This window comes from Pipra filicauda, unplaced genomic scaffold, assembly GCF_003945595.2.
Source record: "Pipra filicauda isolate LSUMZ 115617 unplaced genomic scaffold, ASM394559v2 scaffold22_size4397567_pilon, whole genome shotgun sequence".
Lineage (NCBI taxonomy): Eukaryota > Metazoa > Chordata > Aves > Passeriformes > Pipridae > Pipra > Pipra filicauda.
Window position 1 is genome coordinate 2,728,014 of NW_024104343.1, and position 22,125 is coordinate 2,750,138.

The 22,125-nt window shown below is 39.0% G+C and overlaps 2 protein-coding genes across 7 annotated transcripts in view; one reads left to right on the plus strand and one right to left on the minus strand.

Moving 5' to 3' along the window:
• Positions 1 to 1,552: 1,552 nt before the first annotated feature.
• PPID (peptidylprolyl isomerase D) lies at positions 1,553 to 17,243 on the plus strand. The gene is made up of 10 exons (XM_027739585.2): positions 1,553 to 1,691; positions 3,359 to 3,499; positions 3,942 to 4,048; positions 8,624 to 8,812; positions 9,567 to 9,689; positions 11,276 to 11,382; positions 13,925 to 14,066; positions 16,264 to 16,350; positions 16,430 to 16,472; positions 17,015 to 17,243. The coding sequence occupies exons 1-10, from the start codon at positions 1,607 to 1,609 to the stop codon at positions 17,101 to 17,103; spliced, it is 1,113 nt and encodes a 370-aa protein (XP_027595386.1). The 5' UTR covers positions 1,553 to 1,606; the 3' UTR covers positions 17,104 to 17,243.
• The window catches only part of LOC113997593 (electron transfer flavoprotein-ubiquinone oxidoreductase, mitochondrial), a 68,541-nt gene continuing 62,818 nt past the window's right edge, over positions 16,403 to 22,125 (minus strand). For all 6 annotated transcript variants that reach the window (XM_039381545.1, XM_027739583.2, XM_039381547.1 and 3 more), the window contains 4 exons: positions 20,865 to 21,033; positions 18,977 to 19,159; positions 18,458 to 18,679; positions 16,403 to 18,156 (listed from right to left, as the gene is read on the minus strand). In XM_039381545.1, the coding sequence (XP_039237479.1) occupies positions 17,993 to 18,156; positions 18,458 to 18,679; positions 18,977 to 19,159; positions 20,865 to 21,033 (738 nt within the window). In that variant the 3' untranslated portion in view covers positions 16,403 to 17,992. The remainder of the gene's footprint in view (positions 18,157 to 18,457; positions 18,680 to 18,976; positions 19,160 to 20,864; positions 21,034 to 22,125) is intronic.

Here is a 22,125-nt window from a genome sequence, read left to right on the forward strand (position 1 = left end):
TTCAAGTGCTGAAAGGCAGCAGTAAGTTCTCCCTCAAAGCCTTCTCTTCTCCAGGCTGAACAACCCCAGCTCTCTCAGCTATTCCTCATAGAAGAAGTTGTGTAATCATCCCTCCATCCACCTAATCATCTTGGTGTCTCTCCTCTGGGCTTGCTCTAACAGGTCGATGTCCTTCCTGTGCTGGGGACCCCAGAGCTGGATGCAGTACTCCTGGTGAGATCTCATGATGGTAGAATCTCTCAACCTGCTGGCCATGCTGCTTTTAACATAGTCCAGGATATGGTTGGCCTTCTTGGCTGCAAGCGCACATTGCTGGTGTGAGATCCCTTCTCCTACAGCATCGCTCCTGTGCTAAGTGTAATGATAAAAATATCTCAGCCAGTGACTGTGGCCAAAAGCCTAGTAAATTACAGATGACTTAAAGCTTTGGTGGCCTTTGACATTGCGGAGCATGCGAAATCCCTGACACAGCTGCATGACCTGGCTCAGAGAGAGAAATGCCTTAGTGTGGTTTCACTGATTTCTCACTAAATGTTCCCAGATGGTAGCAGACGGCTTTTCCTTCTGTTAAGGGTTCCCAGATGCAACATGCAACAAGCAACTGGTGCTGATCACCTCTCCTGTCCAACATCTGTAGCGAGGCTGTGGGAATGATCATGATGCAGTATATGGACTGAAGTTATTAATATCAATGCTACTTTATCTATTATTTCAATCTGGGAATAACACCTGCCCTCTGACACACCTAATGTTGAGAACGAGAGAGATGAAAACCACCTTGATGAAGCTCAAGTCCAAACATATAAAGATGACATGAATTACAAGAGAGAGCCTTTGGAGGATATAGTGAATCAAAGAATGAATGTAGAGGTTTCTGGGATGGATTGGAGGAGTCCAAGAAATAGAGGCTCATTTTGATGATCAGCATTCCCAGAAGGACTATAAGTTTGTAGGAGTCAAACCCCAGCAGTCTTCTGCCCCTTCTACTTTTACCTCAATATGTGCCTTTTCTCTATGATGCCAGTGAGCACAGGATGTGGCCATGTTGACCATTCACCTCTTTGGGAATCCTACACCTTGAGGAGCCCCAAGTGTGTTGATGGTATTCACACCCCTTGGCCAACACAAGTGCCTGAAAGAGATTGTTTGCTTTGGAGCAGCTATCATGATATTCCTACTTTGGGAAGAAATATATTTTGTTTTCAGACCCTAGAAAGACTGGAGTTACTCAGTGTTTCTAAACATTTATGTTGCAGTAGTCACTTTTGACAATTTGCCCATTCTTTCCATGGGTCACAGCTTTTCATAGACCCTGCAAAACATAAATCCAGGCAAAATCTAAACCTCCTCTCCTTACTCGCCTTTTCAGGCCTTCCGCATGTGTGTGTGTGTATGACCTCGAGAAAGACACGTTCTTCCTTTGCGGGCGCAGGAGCAACCGCGTCCTGCAGCCCATCTGCAGGACTGTGGCTCCCGGGAGACACGCCGCCGTCCCCGCCCGCTCCCGGCGGTGGGAGGAGCGGGAGCGGCCGCGACCCGCGGGAGGCCGGGAGGGATCGCGGGCGGCCGAGCGGGCGGAGCCACCGCGCCAGCGGGCAGCTGCGGGATGGCGCACCCGTCCCCTGCCGCCCGGCCCAGCAAGGCCAGCAACCCCCGCGCCTTCTTCGATGTGGACATCGGGGGCGAGCGAGGTGGGGAGGGGGCGGGACGGCCGGGGCCGGGCCGGGGGGTGCCGTGCGGACCGCGCGGGGCCCGGGCCGGGCGGCGGGAGCGGCGGGGATCGTGCCCGGCCCCGAGCGGAATGTTCTCCATGGGGGGAGACCGCCGGGACGGACTGGGAGCTGCTGCTGCGGGCTGCGAGCACACAGCCCGGCAGCGGGGAGGAGGAGGAGGAGAAGGAGAAGGAGGAGGGCGGCCCCGCCGCGAACAGGCCTCCCCGCGGGGCCCTGCGCGCTCCCGCCGCGGCTCCAGAGTCTAGAGAGAGGCAACATGTCAGCACTGGCGCCCTCTCCCCACGGCCGGGGAAGGTGTCGTGGGCGATGCCGGGGTGCCGGTGCACACACAGCGCCCTGAGTGACCCCTGCCGCGCGTTCCCATGGCAGCCCTGCCCGCCCGTCCCTGCCCATCCATGGCTCCCAGTGCTGCCCACGTGGGCGGCCGGTCCTGCGCGCCTTTTCCACGTGCTGCCCGTGGGCCAGGGCCGCCCGTTCCATTCCGGGCTCCAAGCCCTGGGACCTGCCGCGGCGTGGCGAGTCGTACCTGGCTGCTGGGTGGGCAGTGGAGTCTGCGGGACTGAAAGCTCAGGGCAGTACGGCAGCCCTGGTACTCTTGGCATCGCCAGTGCTGCCAGAGGTCATTCGGAAATCTGGGCAAACGGTCAAAAACATGGAAGCTGAGGAAATACTTGGAAGTGTAGGTTTTCAAAATATGCACGGGATTGAGGCTGACTAAATTTTGTCTGGATATTGCTTCTCATTTATTCATTCTGCTATTCAGAGGAATAGAAGAAAGTCTCTAGGATGATTTGCCTTTTATTGACTTTCAATTGTCTAATTTGTTTTCGTTCCTGTATTAATTAGAATTAATGTATTTACATTTAGCTTCCGGTAGAGTGAAGTTATGTTAATTAATTGACTGTGAGGCTGATGAGAAAACAGGAACATCAACTGATGGCAGCTGCTGGGAGTGAGAAGTAGCTTCCCTGGGAAGCCAGTTTGTGAAGGGATGAGAATTTTGCACAGAATCCATTTATTGACTATTACAGGATCTGTTACCTACTCAGGTTTCATGTCCTTCGGTTAAAACGTGGCATGTTTTTGGAATTAATGTTTATTACTGTGTCTTAGTAAAATTCAGGTTTAAGAGAATGAGGAGTAGGGTTGGTATATGTGTTTGGCATAAGCTTTTTGTTCAAATAAAGGTCTACACAAAAGAGTCTTTCTTATATTTCATCTACTTTTGATTGAACAAGCTACATGTATATGTTAAATTAGACATAAAATAAGTGCATATTAAAATACATGATTTGGCTTTGATATATCTGTGTGTGATTTTCCATGCACATTTTTTTGGCAGAAAATGCATTCAGCATTTTCATTAGTTTTTGGCGGAATCTGTCTCTATTCCCCCTACATTATTCTTGACAGAATGGAATCCATTGTTGGTAATAACCTTGCTAAAAGCCAGTATAACTACCAGCATTTGCCATGGAGCAGCCCCCCAAGTGGAAATTTAATAGTCATGTAAATAAAACGATAGTTAGAAACATTAATTTCTTTTGACATATAATGCTCAACACATCACCATGCCAAGGACAAGACTTAAAAAAATATGTCTCATTCTCTCTTTGTCATTTCAGTTGGACGCATTGTCTTTGAATTATTTGCTGACATTGTACCTAAAACTGCTGAAAATTTCCGTGCGTTATGTACAGGAGAAAAAGGAACAGGGCCTACCACTGGAAAACCTCTCCATTATAAAGGATGTCCTTTCCACAGAAGTAAGTTCTATGAAGCCCTCTGTTTTCCTATTGGTAACAAGTTATCTACCATGAGTATTTGAAATAGTGTTAAATAATATTTCAAGGACTTGTTTAAGAAATAACTTGACTGAAAGTTTTTGACTTTTCGATCCTCCTAATGGCTAGATGTTCTTACCCTGCATTGACAATAGTAAATTATAAATTTACCGATGTTAGTAATAGTAAAACTAGTTTACTCTGAGTTGTAAACAGGTTGAAATGAATTTCAGGTAAAGGTTGAAATATCAAGTGATATCCACAAAATTGAAGGAGTACTTAGTGGACACTTGATAAATAAATAAAAGGTGGGTTTTGGGCTTTTTTAGGTGCTGGTGACAAGGATTGCTCTTCATCTCTGAATTGTTTCTCTTCGTGCCTTCCCTGCCTTGGTGATACATTTTATATTTATTTTATTTTACAGTTATTAAGCAGTTTATGGTCCAGGGTGGAGATTTTTCAAACCAAAATGGCACAGGTGGAGAAAGTATATATGGTGAAAAATTTGAAGATGAAAACTTTCATTATAAGGTACTCTATTGAAAATATTATTGTATTCAGTTGGTGAAGTTTTATTTTTCTTCAAGGTCAGAATTAGTGCTTTTTAGTCCAAATTTAGTGTATTTTTAAGCAATGGAAAGAATGCAGCAAAACAGCCCCAAATTAGTTGATCATTCATGAATGTAGAACAAATACATGTAGGAATACATACAAAAAGAGGTCAGCCTTGTTAAAACAAAGAACTGTAGTTTTATTTTTCTTCTTAATTGCACCATCAGAAATTAATTTTAAACAATAGTTCTCCTTTAAGAAAGGATATTATTTTAAAAGAGTGGCAAATTTTGTTACTCTGAAGCATCTACAATATCTCAGCATTAATTGGATTTTATGCTTTTTTCATACATTAATAATATTCATAACATTAGACGTGAGAAATACTTTTCTTAAGAAGTGGGAAATCCATGGTAGATTGCAGAATTAATCTAAAGGAAAATTTAAAAGAAAGTGTTTTCATTACTATAGTTATTTTCAATGATATGGGAAGTAAAAGTTTATATATAGCTTTTATTCAACCAAAACGTTGGGAAAATGTCCTGTGAACAAAGCAAGCTTTTGAAAGGTCTGGATTTGAGGACTTCATTTAAAGAGATCACAGAATCACAGAATGGTTTGGGTTGGAAGGGACCTTAAAGATCATCTGGTTCCAACCCCCCTGCCGTAGGCAGGGACACCTTTTTTTAGACCAGGTTGCTCAAAACCCCATCTGACCTTAAACATTTCCATCTTGAACACCAAACATGAACATCCAAACCTGAACATTCAAAGATACTGGGTTTCATGTCAGAAATTCCTGCCTCTCCCATTACTTACCACTGTTTGATAACTAGCAACCATTAGTGTGTCCCAGAAGCAGTTTTGTCAGCCCCACTGCAGGAAGAGAGGAGGGAGCTGTGCTGCAAGAGTTCTGCACATGATTCTAAATCTTCATCCACAACATCAACATCTGGTGACACCAGGGAGACTGCATGTGTGTTTGCTTTACACACACAAGTGTTCCTGTCAGCATATCTGTGTACCTTAAGCCTACAATTTATACAGCATTTGAAGATCTCCAAATTTAAGTATTACCTGTACACCGTGACTTATATTTTTTGGCTAGCAGTCAGGTATTCTGGAGAAAAGTGGCAACAATAATAATTGTTCTGAGGGTTCACCTGTGGTCTCAGCTGTACATAAAGGGCTGTGTGACTGGAAAAAGCCCCCTGTGCTTGAACTATCAGTAATTGTGGTTTGAACCTGGGTTGGAGTACTACTTGGAAAAAACAAAAATAACATGTTCTGCAAGTACCCCTTAAAACAGCCAGGACACCTACTGCTGTAGGAGTAACAATTCTCAGCATTCGCTTTAGCTGTTTTCATATCATGTTATGTGTGATAGCATATGAGAGACTCCTCAACAACACTGACTGAAAAATGTAACAGGGGTAAAAGCAAAGCCTTAATTGCAATTGTGCCTGCCTCCAAACAGTATTTTAGGAAAAGAAAATATGACAATCCTTTAATCAGACATCAAAATCCTTTACCAAGTTCACAGAACCACAGAATCAGTTAAGTTGGAAAACACCTTTGAGATCATGGAGTTCAACCCCTGACCGAACACCATCTTGTCAACTAGATGATAATGTCGCAACTAGTGTTTCTTGAATGCCTCTAGGGATAGTGACTCCATCACTTCCCTGGGCAGTCCATTCCCATGTTTCACAACCCTTTCTGTGAAGAAACTCCTGACCTGAACCTCCCCTGCTGCAGCTTGAGGCCATTTCCTCTTGTCCTGCCACTAGTTGCCTGGGAGAAGAGACCAGCCCCCACTTTGCTTTCAGGTAGTTGTAGAGAGTGATAAGGTCACCCCTGAATCTCCTTTTCTCCAGGCTAAACAACCCCAACTCCCTCAGCCACTCCTCAGAGGACTTATAGGACTTAGATTTCGAGCCATAGTTGGAAATGTGTCTCCAGTATTCATCATAAAGATAATTACAGTTGTGAGAGGTGTTTTCTGAACTCTTGACACTTGCTAAGGTGGTGCCCATAGCACTACTTGGAAAAGTTACTCTTTTGGATTGGTCCTTGTCACAGGATCTCTAGCTCCCTGAGAAGCAGACTGTCATCATTACTTTTTTGGTTGTTCTTTGAGAGATGGAGGTAATTATGAACATGATGCAAATGATCCCCATCTCTGTACTTCTCTGACTGCTCAGCTATAACAAATGTTGTCAAAGTGCCAGAGATGAGTTTAGGAACTCATGAGGATCTTGTACAGAGTCTGGGAGTTTGATTCCTGTTGTCTGTTTGCCAAGTATTATTAGGTTTTTAGTGGGAGTTAAAATGCCTCTACTACATAGAAATCCACTGGATCTTGCACTTAATCTAGCAGTCCTGCAAAGTGTTCTCTACCTGCTGTCTCAGACAACAGTGAATTGTTTTGTTGATGCTTCGAGGACACTGGAGCAGTTTATTCTTGTCTTGTTTGCATGGTTTGTTGTAAATTGCAGTAAACTGCAAGACTTTTGTCAGTAGTCCCCTTCTACATCTCAGATCAATCCCACTAGGCTTTTTTTGGTGTCACTTCTCCAGCTGATGGATCTCCTGTTGTGGAACACCCAACTTACCAAGCATAGTTACCATGGCATAGTTTTGCAAACCTTGAATCTGTCAGAGAATCTGATTTTGTCCTGACTTTTTTGCTTGCTTAATGAACTTACAGAATGATAACAGAAACAGTCATGGGAAAGACACTCTGCAGTGTTTTTCAAAACACTCATGGCAAGAAAATGCATGAGTGACAACAGTTTTGTTTATAAATAGAGACGCTCATCACGGAACTAATGTTGAGAGTTGGTCCCAAATGAAGTGGGATTGCGGTAACTTACTGTTGCCAGAACTTACTGTTACTTGGCTTTTTGTTTACAAACCATTGCTGTCTAGCATTAGCTGTAATTGTAGGGGGGTGGGAGGGCAGAGGGAAAGGTAAGATTTACAGGTCTTGGGCAGTGAATCAGTGACCAGCCTCAAATGGTATTTGCAAAACTCTTCTGTGGGGGAACCGTTCTTTAACTTGTTTGCCAGCAAGTACAATGCAAAATGTCAGATACTTCTTTTGGAGGCCGCATTCCCGCAACGCTCCGTTCCTACCAGATGCCTTCTCTTGCTGTGGAATACAGGCTTCTCTCTGTTGTTTGCCATCTGTGACTCTCAGGGTGAGTTTCAAGGTTAGAACAGACAAAGTCAGGATTCCAGTAGATTTCTGTTGGCTAGGTGCCAATCTAGCTCTCAGCTGTACAATCTTTTCCCAGAGTTCCTAAGCTAAATTGTGATTAAAAGATTCAGACTCATGGTGCCTTATGACCAGATGAAGAGCTTAGGCAAGGAGTTCTCCCTGCCACCATGGAAGTCCAAACACTGTATGGGAAAACAATTTTCAACAGGTTCTTCAAACCAGTTGAGAATACAGGGACAAACCAAGTGCTTAAATACAGCTGTCTCAGACTGTTGTCTCAAACTAGTCAACCTCCCACCGAGCTTTGAGGTGTGCCTCACAGCAGTTTCTGTTTCCATGCCCTCTGTGCTGTCATACTTTTTCTTTCCACTCCCCTCCTCCCCACAGTATCAAATTTCGTAGGAATACCAAAGCATGCACACTTTAGACATGTACCAATGCCTTGGTATGACATACTGACTTACATTAAACAGAATTCCTTGCACTTAAGTAACCAGATCAACTTGGAGAGAATAAAATCTTAATGACTGTATCATGCCAGTTAAACGAGATATCACAACACATATGAAAAATACATTTTTTGTAGTACAAGTGAAAATGAAATAATCTGTGAGATGGAACAAGATAATTCTTATTTCCAAAAAGGAAAAAGTACTTGTGGGAAACAAGATAAACAGTATCATCTCATATTAGGCTGTTTAATAATCTTTTTTAGTTTGTGGCCTGGCAGCATGAGCCAAAATAATTAGATGGTTAAAAATCCCAACAGATTAAAAACTCTGTCTCCAGGAAAGTGAAGGAGATTAAAAAAAAAAACAACAAAACGCTACCCTGTAAATAGCAACGACCACAGTCCTCTAAACTCCACTGTTTTGCAATATAGTTTGTGTAAGTAGCCTGTATAAAATTAACAGTACTTAGCCATCTTGGCAGTGTAACATTAAAACTAGTTTAAGTGGTGTTTAGCTTTGTTTTTTGAGGCCAGTAGTCTTGAATAATCCAGTGAGGAATTTCATGTGTCTGAGATGATGTCTAAACCCTGCAGCTGGGCAGGGGGCCCCATGTAGAAGCAGTGGACAGGTGTTACAGCATCAAATCACATGTGGCTGTGCTTGCTAGATTGGTGGGGGGCAAATAAAGACTGAGTATTTGCCCTCTTCAGTCTGATAGGTAAAATTAGTTGCTAACTGTATGTAACTGTCTGGGTTACCAAGTTGTTGCTATGGCTGTCCTTGCTATATATATGAACAGCCTTACAGAATCTTATGCATGGTTTTCTAACAGATCTTTCATATATGTTGACTGTGATTTTTTTTTTTTCTCCAATGCAGCATGATAAACCAGGTCTGCTGAGCATGGCAAATGCAGGACCTGGTACTAATGGCTCTCAGTTCTTTATTACAACGGTGCCTACTTCTCACCTGGATGGGAAACATGTGGTGTTTGGCCAAGTGATCAAAGGAATGGGTGTAGTTAAAATACTCGAAAACGTTGAAGTAAAAGGAGAAAATCCTGCTAAGGTAAACAAAATCCAAAGCACTGAGGGATGATGTTTATTATTCCATTGTATGATGCATAATTATTTCTTTTAAATGCTTGGTGTAATGTTTAAAAGTATTAAATGTTAGACAGCTGTTTCTGCTAACAGTGTTAATCTCCATTTTACTGTTCTTGTTAAGAGGCTTTTGTTCTTACACTGTAAATTTCCCCTGCACAAACAGTTTATTGTTCAACACAGCTGGGAGGGTGGAAGCCTTTGCTAGAAGTGTAGGATGGGTGATGAAATTAAAAGGTGGAATTCACGACCCTACCTTCTTATAAATTTTGTGTCAGAAGTCGTGTTTCTGAAAAAGCAATCGGTATGTAGGTCATGTCAGTTTGTGGGTGTTTGAAAAATTAATACTTCTGTAACTTTAAAAGACTTGGCAGTTGAAGAAAGAACCATCGTCTCTAATGTAGTAGAACTTCCATGTCTTGTGTTTTGCTGCAGCTCAGCTTGTTGCCAGTTCCTCTTCCAGCCTCTCTGTGAAGCGTGGGTATGGTGTTCTTGGAATGCTGCTCCTCTGAGCACAACACTTAGTGTGATAAAAGCCTTTTGATGAGGATAGGCTAATGATGTGATGGGCTTCTGAGACAAATGCACCCAAACAACAGATGAAAAAGCCTTTTTACTGAATTTCAAAAATTTCAGAGAGCACTCAGAAGTTATGACTTTTTTTTTTTTTTTTAATTGTCTTAATAAGCAGTACTGCTATTTACACTTTATTTTTTCAGTTGTGTGTCATCGCCGATTGTGGAGAACTGAAGGAAGGAGATGACTGGGGAATTGTTCCCCAAGATGGATCTGGAGATGCTCATCCAGATTTTCCTGAAGATTCAGATATAGACTTGAAAGATGTAAGTATTTTTCTTCTTAGGTATTTTACAGAAAGCAAGACTTGTAGGTAGTTACATGGTGTCTCTGATGATGTTCATTAAGCTTTTTTCCTTAAGAATGGATTAAGGTCCTGATTAAACAGTAACATTGTATTTTAGGAAAGAGAATGCTGTGGAGGGGGTTGTTATCTCTTTTTTTCAGTGCTCATTGCAGCCGATTTTTTTCCCGAGTAACTAAAACCTCAGTTACTTAAAATTGTCACACTTTTTTTTTTTCTATTCTTGGTTTCTTTTTACTTTTGTTTGTGCTGAATTACTAGAACTCCATCCTGCGGATGACTAATTTAATGTTGTACCTAAACACTTTTTCTGTGCAATATTTTAAATAACCATCTTTAAACAGACTTTGCCTCACTTCCTAGAAATTTTTCCTAGAAAAAAGATTTTTCCTGCATCAGAGCTAGTCATTCTCAATTCCCAGTAGTTGTTTGCTTTTCAAATTGTTCAAACTGAAGGAAAGTCTGTGGTTGGAATTTAGGGAGCAGACTGGTGAAAGCAGCTCATCTGCAGGTTTTTACTCTTATCGTGAAAGCGAACTAGACAAACTGTGTAAGTCAAACAGTGATTTGTGAGAGAGGAAAAAAAGGGAGCTGCATGTATGGATTGCAAATACAGAATTACAAAATAGAATAGTAAAATCTCGTTACAGTTAGAAAACAGGAACTCCTTGTATCTGGCTTGTTGAGAAGCATTTCAGCTTGTGGAAATGTTTTTGGATAGCATTTGATGTGGTGCAGAACTGAAATTGGCAGGTGCCTGCGTCCTTTAACTTTAAACTTGTTCATATAAACCAACTACAGAAACCATGGTGACATTGGTCTCACTCTGTGATCAGTTCTTTTCAAGGTCATTATTTCTAGTAGGGTAGAAGTGTAAACTGATAGTATTACAAATGGCATTATATACATTTGACAGAGCTTAAGACAACTGTGTTACAGGCAGCAGTAGTTACAGACTGTTTATTGCCACTGGAAAAGTAACTTCACAGAAGTGTATATGAGTCTGGAAATAGAAATGATGGATTTGATAAAGACAAGCAGTTGTTCTTTTTCTCCCTCCATGGTTATTTTAAGTGTTTAGGGAGAAGGAAAATTGTGTTGATATGAGTCCTAGTTTAAGAGGGTGCAGATTTCATGTGACTGATACCATTTTGAGAAGCAGAAGATAATATTTTCTCAAGAATAGGCAATCTTGGTTGAATACTTTCATTGTTAACATATCATATTTTCTTTAAATAATGAATATGTGGGTAACAGCATTTAGGGGAAAGAGCTGAACTGCTATGTTGTCTCTGGTATTTTCTCACCTTTCATAGTGTAGAAAACCCACTAGGAATTTAATCTTTGAGACATTTGCGTTTCATAAAGTAGATAATATTATAGAAGTGGTTTGAAGCTAGTATTTATCTAAAATTGGAGTATTTCTATTCTAAGGTTTTATAATTGTTGAAGGACGATGGATGTGGGATCCTACTGTTAAGCATTAGTTACTTCAAGACTTCTTTCATAAATACATTCATACTGTATATTTCCCATCTATTTTATTAGGTTGACAAGATTGTGGCCATAGCAGAAGACACAAAGAATATAGGAAATACTTTCTTCAAATCGCAAAATTGGGCAATGGCAGCTAAAAAATATAGTAAAAGTTTACGGTAAGGCTATCATCACTCAATCTTACAGGAACTTATAGTTCCTGTAACCCAGATTAATACTGCTATCAAGCAATGATTTTTGCATTTAAAAAGTGCCTGTTGATTGCTCTTCTCTTTTTTTAAATAAAGAGCCTTCTGAATCTGGAAAACATCTGGTTGATTTTTGGCTACTTACGTAGGTCTTCTACTGATTGCTATGTAAGAGCTATAGGCAGAAGTATTGTTTCTAACTGACTAAATAGTCCTTTTTTAACACTCTTGCTGTGGTGCTGCATAACTGGGAAGAAAAGAACAATAGTATACAGAGTAGTAAAGGGATAGCAGAGGAGGGAGATACTTTTTCTCTGATTTCTAAAGAGCAGTAAGTTTAGGAAATCGGTAAGTTCAAAAGACAAATGTGACTCTTATTCATTACTATTTTTATTCTGAGGCTCCATACCATCATCCTGACTCCATGTATAATTCAGACTTGCTTTCAAAATCATGGTCTTTCTGCTTTTATTTCCATACTGCTCCTTTCTTCTTTCCAAGCTTTTTGCTTTCAGTATATGAACATCTCTTAAAAATAAACTGACCTTTATCCCTGCCTTCTTAATGATCATTGGCCAACTAGTATAATGATAATGAAAGAAAAAATTCAGGCATATGTAGTGCTTCAGCGGAGTTTTTAAGTGACTGGGTTTCAAATAAATTGTCTTTCTGAAGCATAAAATGAATCCCTTAATTGCAGATATTAACCCAAGATGCAGTGTCTCCCACTGCCCTCAAAAAGCCCATCACAGACCATCACAAACCTCGAAGCAAATAGGATTTCTGTGCAAACCTTTTGGAAATCATATATAAAGAAGGCTGGAATGGATCTTTAAGGATCTTTGTGTTGTATCTGTCTATTTTCTACCCCCATACTTAGGTAAATACCAGGTATAATTATGCCATCCCTTACTATTAGTTGTCTTACTCACTTTTAAGCACACCCAGTGAAGGCTCTTCCAATTTGAGCCTCTCTGGTGCTTATTTTAACTTGTAGAAAGCATAGTAACTTTTCTAGACTGAACAAATCTGATCATTCCAGCTCTTCTTTACAGGCCATACTTTTGTGGACACTCTGTTATTGTATCTTAAAATCTAATACTTCATGTAGGAATGGTGTACTTTAGCTGGCACTTTGCCAGAACTGATAGGAATAGAATAGCTCTTACCAGGGTGTCTCCAATGGCACATGTACAATTCACCTAGCACACCATGGCTTTCTCTTTTTACCAATAGTAACCATTGTAGCCTCTTGTTCTTTTTCTTGTTTTATTGCTTCTTAGCCTTTTTTTTAATAGTTTGTATGTATGAATTTAAACCTTTTTTGTAAAAAACCCCATTGCTTTCTGTTGTCTCCCTTGATACTCATCTTACTAATTTCTTCGACTTGGAAGCTCTAATTTTGTTACCAGAATGGTTGCAGCCTTTCATGTTTTGGTGTGATTTATAAATATTGTATTTGTGTTTTGTTTGTTTTGAACATAATACAGATTTGTGTTCCATCTCTCCTTACTTTTTTTTACTCTTTTCTCTCTCTTCTGTTTCTCATCTTTTGCATAATGCCCAGCAAGTGGAAAAATCACTGGAACTACTTCTAATTCACTTTTTAAGTATTGCTTATTTCTGTGATCCAAAGTTATATACAAACCATGTAACACTCAAAAGACAGAGCATGCAAAAATTGAACTTACACAGGCATTGATCTGCAAAGGCTGCATCAGTCATGGCGTGCTTAAAATGTGAATGTATGCAAGCACGTGATTTTTATTTTTTTAAATAAAAGCCACTGAAGTTCTATTAAGTAGGCCATTAAAGAGTTGAGACTTTTGTATCTACAACAGACCTTTGCCACTTGAAATAAAAACCAGACAGCTGTAGTACATTGTAAATTAATGAGATACAGTTTGCCTGTCAGTTTGCTTTTGAAACAGAAATGCAGTAACTGCTGTGGCTTAATCTTGAACAAGTATCAGTTTTGAAGTTCTGGAAAAAAGTCATAAAGGAAAACAGTGGGAAGAAGGTGGTGTTACTAATGCTCATAAAACCATATTCCTGTACAAAGTAGAGTTACATTCAGATTTTAACCATAAATGCCTAAGCTAATTAAAATATTACTGAGGGAACTGGAGATGAAGCTTTCCACGAATGTAGAAGGTGCAGCAGTGGTGTTGATTTTTTGGCTCTGATGAGCAACGTGGTTTTTGAGAATAAACTTACTGAAATAAATTCTAATGGTTTCCTGCTGTCTAGAATAGTACATTTGTCTAAGAAAATGCTGCTAGCAGCATGGAGGACTAGGAATTACAGGAAAACATTCACCAGTGAGTTGATCTTTTTCATCAGGGTGGGTTTTATGTATTTAGTTTAATAAACATTTGTAATAGTGGAATTGAAGCTGCTTTAGAAATAGTAGTTTGGATAGGCCAGTTTGCACATATCTGTGGAAAGATAGACAAGGAGGTTGAAAGTTGCAACACTAATACATGTTCTATGTGAATCTGTTTTTCTGCAGGTATGTAGAAGCTTCTGAAGCAGTGGCAGAGGAGGCAGACAAACCAAAGTTGAAGACTGTTGCTTTGACCTGTGTTTTAAACATTGGCGCTTGTAAACTAAAACTGTCAGATTGGCAGGGAGCCATTGAGAGCTGTTCAGAGGTAAATTTAATATTTAGCATTTTGATTAACATTTGGCCTAAATAGAAAAGAGAGACTGAAACTGCAAAGCTTTTTTAAGGAGTCTTCTGACAAGCTTACGATTTGAAAGTAAACAAAGTAGAAGCTCATTGTGAAGTTATTACTAGCTTTCCAGTATGTGGCTTTTTAAAAAGATTTTGAAATTGAAATGAATCATTAAACAAAGGAAAGAGGGCTGTTTCTTACTGTCATTGTCAGTTTGGTTTGCAGAACTAAGAGTTAAACTGTCTTCACTGAAAGGGGAGTACTTTTCTCTGGAAGACTACTATGAGCAAAATGTTCTACTTGCTTTAAGATTTGATGGTGTCATATTTTATTCATGAAAGTGACTTTTCTAACTAAATAACTAACCTTTCAGGTAGGCTTAGTGGTGAAAAGAAACCAGTGAATAAGAAAAAAGAAAGAAGGTAATATAAATATGGAAAACCACTAGAATTGAAAAAAAAAGGGATATAGTGAGAATTTAGTAAATTTAAGGAAACTTTAAATAATTTAGTAAAACTCTGAAATTTTGAAGGAAACAGAGGAAAGAATGCTCTTATCTGTTAGCAGAGGATCCTGAGCAGCATCAAGCTTCATGCTGAAAGCAGGAGTCTCAGCTAATCTGTGTGTGAGAGCTCATTAGAGCGCTGGCTTGCTTTCTAACCTGCTGATGGTGTTATCACATGGAAAACTTTCATGAACCTATATTCACAATGGACAAATGAGGAATGAGGAAAGAAAAAAGAAGAAAACTGTGTAATGTGATACTTGTCACTGAGAAAATGGTAAAAACTGAAACAACATTTAAGCGTTACAGATAGAAATTATTAATCATAATACTTGCCATTGTGGGAAGACAATCACACTTCCTTTATTTTTGAGATTAAATAATTGTTGGATATAGACAACTCCATAGCTGTAATAGACTTCTGAAGGGGATTTAGCTTATGTCTCACAATGTATCAATGTTTTAATCAGAGCACCAGTTTCCTAAAATTAGCTACTAAAGTTCTAGGTAATTGTTAGTGAGAAACTATACACTTTTATGATTTCTTAAGGCCCATAGGAATTTAAATTAACTACCTGTAAAACATGCATTTGTTGGTGTAAATAAGGAATTATGAGCAGCTGAACCTGTTCAAACAAACCTTGCCTTGAAATAATTGTAAGCACAATGGTCGAGGTAAAACCAAAGAATGCTACCTATGTGTATTCAACACAGACCCCTAATTCTTGACACAGGAGAGAGGGGCTGAAGGCTTTATAGCAGACTGATCAAGGGGAGTGCCTGGAGTAACACTTCCTTTGTATTAACAGCCAATACTGAAGTGATTTAAAAAATAAGGATGTGTTGTCTAATGTTTATAATCCATATTAATGATTTAAAGTGAATAAATTAAATTAATAAAGTGACACATTTCTGTGAAGACATTCCCTCTAATCACTGAGAAACTATATTCTTTAAAACACTGTAGAACTAACTGCAGGAAGAATGTGATTTTCACAGGCAAGGTAACTGCTAGCTAGCCAAATTTAACTGAGGTATTTTGAAAAAATAATCGAAGTATTCAAATAGTGGAACGATCTCTTTGCCCAGGCACTGTATTTCCTATTTTGATATTGTCATATTAGAGCTGGCACATACACATTATCGAAAACATTAATCTCAAAAAAGGCGTAATGACTGGAACTTGGCAAGGTTCCTGAAGCATGATGAAATGGATTGCCTGCATGTGTCTTTCTAGCCTACAGTGAAAAAAAGCTTTACAGGAAATCTGTGTTTTATTTATGATGCCATTTGAGGTTTTTTTGGTATGAAGGAAGGAGCTGCAATATAGAGTTGTACGGTGAGACTCAAGGTTAGGATAATTTGAACTGCAGCAACTCCTCAGCCTTGACAGCTAGCTATATATACACACACACAGCTGTTCCATTTTAGCCTCCTGTGTGCTCATCCTTCACAAAAGACCACTTTTGGTGCAGTGGTATTGAAGCCGCTTAGCTAGATATTCAGTGTGCTGCATTACAGCATTCCTTTTTATACAGTTAATGTTTTGACAGTTTACCCTCAAACCAACTGGGAAGATTGTCTGCTGGTGTGAATTTTGCCATTTGTGGAGATGGGAGGCTGTGAAGTATAAGAAATGTTAATGTGACAATTTTATTAAATTTACAGGCTCTTAAAATAGATCCCGCAAATACTAAAGCTCTCTACAGACGGGCCCAAGGATGGCAGGGAATAAAAGATCTCGATCAGGCATTGGTAATGATCACCTTTTTTTTTTTTCCTTTAATCTAAAAATTTCATCAGACCATTAATTTATATTTCTCTTTTATTTAAGGCTGATCTTAAAAAGGCTCATGAAATAGCCCCTGAAGACAAAGGTAAAATAAAACTGTTTCGTCATAAAATCTGTTAAGAATTTAACAATGTATGCAGGGTAGTATTTAGTAGGAATTTATACCAGCGTGATGCCTAAAATGTTGGCTTCTTAAACACTGATGTATTGAGCACAAAGCCCACTGAGGTGGAAAACCTGGTTTTATACAGCGAGTGATGCTTCTGTTGCACTGGAACACCTACTTATGTAGGTCAACAGCATTCCTCTTGAACCGTGTCCCTATCTCCCAGGGCTCTTACTAGCTTAGTTTCCTGGTCAAAGTGGATGAGATTTTTAGCTCATAAATTCTGTGTCAGCACCAATACTGTGCTTGCTATACACTCCTCTACGTAGTGACCTTACCAGATAACACAGGGTCAGGGACAAGGCTTTTTGCTGCTACTATCTGACCTAATCCAAGGTTGAATGCAGTTTTATTAAATGAAATAACGTAAGTTCGCTCCAGCATTGTGACCTGGTCTTAAACTATTAGGAGACCTAATGTAAGTGATTACTGTAACTGTCATGATTTTTCTTTTTAATCAGCTATCCAGACGGAAACACTCAAAATCAAGCAGAAGATAAAAGCCCAAAAGGAGAAAGAGAAAGCAGCTTATGCTAAAATGTTTGCTTGATTTTTTTCCTAAACATTTAAATCTATGCACTAACTCATGCAAAAGGATAAACAGAGCTGCTTCTTTCATTTGCTCTCTGCTGCAGTTTTCAGTGTTTACAACACAAAAAGTCTAATAATAAAGACAAACTATTCAAAGATGTTGTGGTTTTCTTTTTTTTTTTTCAGCTGTAGTAACTTGTGTTTTGCAACTCAGTAGTGGTTGTGTTTTCCCAGCTTAATAGTGCTTCCTAAGAAGCACTTCACACTAAGACGATTTAGGCATTTTCTTAGTAGAGTTTTTATTAGAGAAGGCCTGATTTCTTGTAAGGAATAAAAATGGTAGACATAGAATGAAGGTGCAAGTATTATTTTTTTTTAAACCACATTACAGGTTGTATTCCCTATTAACATCAGGAAAAAAAATCTAACTGTAAATTTGATGTAAAATGTGTAACACTTAAAAGCACTGACAAGTTTCTAGACTGATGTATTTCCCTGTCCGCAAGGTAGGATTACATATAGTAAATCACTCCAGCTAGAGAGAGAAAAAACTTTTAAGGGTGGGTACTAAATTCTTCCATTGTAAGCACAATTCTGGATATGGCTTGTTATCACTGAACTTCAGCAGTAAATCCAAGATCCGAAGTTCCTTTATCAGTACTAAGAAGAACTTAAGTCTTCTGCCTGCCATACAACTCCTGTAAAGAAGTCCTATTTAAATAAGGCTAGGGTTTAATCAGAAGGCACCAATTTTCCATTTAATGCAACAGTCACATGTAAAATCCAGAATGGCATGTTAGTCTCAAACTCTTAACATTCGAGTCAGTGCTGTACATAAATTACACTGCAGCATAAAATACTCCAACATATTTGTTGGCGATCAGAAGTCACTGAATATATGTGTCAGTTTACATCCCATTATAAGCTGGTCCTCCTCCACCTTCAGGCACTACCCAGTTAATGTTCTGACTTGGGTCTTTAATATCACATGTTTTGCAGTGGACGCAGTTCTGAGCATTTATCTGCAGCCTTGATCCTTCTCCTGTTTCCAGAGGAACAAACTCATAGACTCCTGCAAAGGACCAAAAGAGCCATCAGTTCACTGAACAGTTTCCCCCTCCATGTATGCTCTAGTACTTATCAGCAAGTATAATGAGGGATGGATATTACTAGTGTGATTCAACTGCCTTCTTCCATGTTTAATAGTTATTTCAGTATGAAAGTACTGTTAACATACTTTACAACCTGCACTTGAACCCCCTTCTAGGAGGAGGATTGGGATAGAATGCTTGAAGTAGTAGGCCACGTGGACTCTTCCTGAAGTACTTAGTCTTTGATCTTGCAAAAACAGCTGAGACATTTTTGTTACCTACCTGCTGGACAAAATCTTTGTTCCGGTCCATCAAATACAGCCAGATTCTTGCTCACAGGGACACTGTCATCTTTGAGAGTTAAATGTGCAGGTTGGTCATGTTCATGGTTTGTACCACTTAAAGCCACAGATGACAGGAGATCAAAACTGATTTTTCCATCAGGCTTTGGGTATTCAATAGGTGTGCAATCTTTGGCTGGCTTGAGCTGAGCAAAATCTGGTCCTAAATATATTTTTAATAAATAGATTTCAGTACAGAATTACTGTAATTTTCAGTTACTCAAGAACAATTTTACTAAGCTATTTTCCCTGTCATCAGAATTAAGTACTTCATAAAAGATAGTATAGTTTTTTGTCTCATGAAAAAGGCTGTTATACTAAGCAGTGTTTTAATGTCTTAATTTACATTATATGGTAGGTAATATGACAAAGTCTGCTTTAATGCCTTATAATCTGTTTCTTTTCTGCACTTCAAGGCCTCACCACTGGACCAGATGTGCATTAGCTTCAGTGAAATTACCTGGATGTTTTAATGTCCATGGTTCCATTCCTCTCAGTAACCAGTAAAATATACCCGTGTAAATCATTCCTCCATACACACCAAGTACGGTATGGCAGGATGGTCGGATGTTTCTAACCGCATACAGCTCTTTCCAGACCCAGGACTTTTTCAGGTTCTCCTCATACTCTTGCACATGAAGTCCTAAGGCAGTACATTACGTGTTAGGTACCTACAGTACATCAAGACTATCCTTGAAATAAAAAAATAAATTCTGAATAAAGGCAACTGCTAGCAATCAAGTCAGCAAAATGAGAATTTCAGAATCATATTCTAGGAGTATACTAGACAACATGTTTCAGCCTCATGAAGAGACCTGTTTTGTTGGCAGGTCTACTGCTCCTTTTAGAAGCCTCTTATATGAGCCACAAGCAGTACTGAATTACTTCAAACCTCCACAAAATATAATCAGCCAGGTGGCTACATTGGTGCCTCTGTGGAAAAACAGCTCTCGCCCTGAGCACTGACCAGGAGCATTTACCTGTGATCTAAAGCCAGGTTTGCAATTCTAATGTCAGATTCAATATCTTCTTCCTTAGAAGTTCTGCAACCACAAACATTCCCATTTCAGTAACTATGCCTATGGCCCACTGCATGAACTAGTGCTAGAAAACTTTATTTCTCCCTTTGTAATCAACACATTAATGAGATATATTTGACTACAAACTCTTCGATTGTAGTCGACAATCAACACTGGACACTTGACACATCTACTGCAGTGTAGTTAAAAGTCATGTAATTATCTTGGAAAAAAATTTTTCTTCAAATGAAAATTGAGAGCTTCCCCTTCACTATTCTCCATTACTACTGTATAGGAATAAATGTTCTAAATAACCAGTTTTAAGCCTTGTCTATACATGAAAAACATGCTTCAGTCTGTATTTCCCATCTCATACGGCTCTGAAGAAAGCCCATTATCTCTGCCAAGTGAAGCAAGTATTAATATTCCAGTCTTGACAAAAGTGGAAAACAGCATATAAAACCTGTCCATAATCACACAAGACTGGCACACTACCCATCAAGAATGTTGATAGTTTCAGATGGATTCTAAGCATTTTAACCTGTCTAGCAGAAGTTTTAATTGTTCAGCATACCTTCTGTGTATGGCATGTTTCAGCTGAATGAGATGAAAGCTCATGAGGTTTGAATGCATCAGTACAAAGAAGAGATTTCTAATATAATCATCGTGTGGCACCTGGCTATAGTGTCCATCTCCAAAATTACTGAAATTCTAATTCTCTCTCTGTACAGTCTTTGTTAACACATGTAAGGGTACAACCAAGGTTTAAACTAGTCACTACAAGGTGGTCAGGACCAGGTGATTGTTTCAACGTGCTTGCATTATGTATAAAATGAAATACACAGTCTCAAACTGAGACAACGATAAGATTAAAAGACAGGAAAAAAGGACTGAATGAAAAAAGCATCTTAACAAGAGCGAAGAGCAAATTTGAAAAATCTCACCTTGTTTTGCTTACATTTAATCTGTTCCTTTTTTTATCTCTCCACAGTCTTTCAGTAACACTTTCTGAATCATAAAGCACTAATTTTTAACGTTTGTAGGAACAAAACATATTATTCTTGTTTACTTATACAGGAAGCATAAGCTTTTCGGATGGTACTTAGAGGTGTATTTTTGTTCTAGCAAACAGTAGGATAAGTACTTAAGAATAACTGAGCAAAACTGTATTAATTTCTTTCTTTTTTAAATCATTTAACATTATTAATAGTAAATTAACAATAGATATATTTTAAACACACGTCTTAGCCACACTGAGTTACTGCTGTTAGCTGTTGGTAGTTCTAATTGAACGCAAGGTAATTACAACTCAAAGTACAGTGATCTTACCTATTGTCTTTGATTGGAGATTTTCATTGATTAATTGACTAAAAATTGCTTCTGAAGCCAACATGCCACTTTTCATTGCAGTATGTGTCCCTTTGATCTTAGGAACATTCATGAGTCCAGGACTGCAACCAATTAATAATCCACCTGGGAAGGTGAGTTTGGGTATTGACTAAAAACAGAAAGAAAGGTGGTTTGTTTGTTCTTGTTTTTTAAATTGAAAACAACATTCTAGAAATTAAAATGGCACAAGGCTTGAGTGTCTTTTACATTTTCAGACTTGCATGTGCACTATTTAAGCATACACCAGAGATACTCCACTTCATCAAGGAATTTTAGCATAGTATGCATATAGGAATGCAGGCATTGTACCTGCACTGAGTGTGACAGAATGACATTTTCCTTATATCCTCTCTCCAGCTGCTTTATCTGCAACAAGACTCGGGTAATGTCACCCACTGATACTGTTTTGTCCTTCAACTTCAAGTGAATTCTTTTTAAAAAAAAACCAAAACAAAGAAACCTCATTTGTTTCCCCGATTTTCACATAGTAAGTTGTACACATCTTACCTCACAGTGCCTTTTTTCCACAAATCTTGTTCTATGAAACCGCATGTTCTTGTTCTATGCCCTGCCTGTCCTCCTCCCCCTTATTTTAGAAGTTGCTCAGCAGCCAACAAATGTATTTTGGTGTAAAATCATCATCTTACTCCCATTCTGTAAGCATAATGTCATTGAGTACAGTCAATTCACAAACCTAAGACAGTCAAATGATTTGCAAATACCATGTCTGTACTATTAATATACTATGTTATACACCTATATTAAGGAATACCTTAATATCAAGGTAGTTATTGTTACCCTCATCCAATGAGACTAAGATTTTAGACAGGGACCATCTTCAAAACGTGGACTGATAGCAGTACTTTTTAGCAGAAAGCAGTGATCAAAGCCTCAGTTTCAAAACTAAAGGTAAGTTTTGAACACAGCCTCCCTCCAAAGTCTTTAGTACTGAGCAGTGCTTATGAATCTAGCATCCTGCTTTTATTAAAACTGCCTGAAAGAATTAATTTTGTAATGGCCTAAATAACTTGACCCCAAACAAGTACTTTTATTTAATGAAAAATGTTCAAAAAAACATATCCCTCAGAATTCAAGATAACCCAAAACAAAAATTTTGTTTCCTTCTGCTTGTTCCGTTGTTACCTGCTTACTATTCACCCAGGACTGCTTGCTTTTAAATAGTCATACAGGAGTCTCTAAA

Bases quoted from the DNA above. Each gene is read 5' to 3' on its own strand.
- PPID (XM_027739585.2), top strand. From the start codon at position 1,607: ATGGCGCACCCGTCCCCTGCCGCCCGGCCCAGCAAGGCCAGCAACCCC. The intron at 1,692-3,358 runs GTGGGGAGGGGG...TTGTCATTTCAG, and splicing joins GGACATCGGGGGCGAGCGAG to TTGGACGCATTGTCTTTGAA. The intron at 14,067-16,263 runs GTAAATTTAATA...TTAAATTTACAG, and splicing joins CCATTGAGAGCTGTTCAGAG to GCTCTTAAAATAGATCCCGC.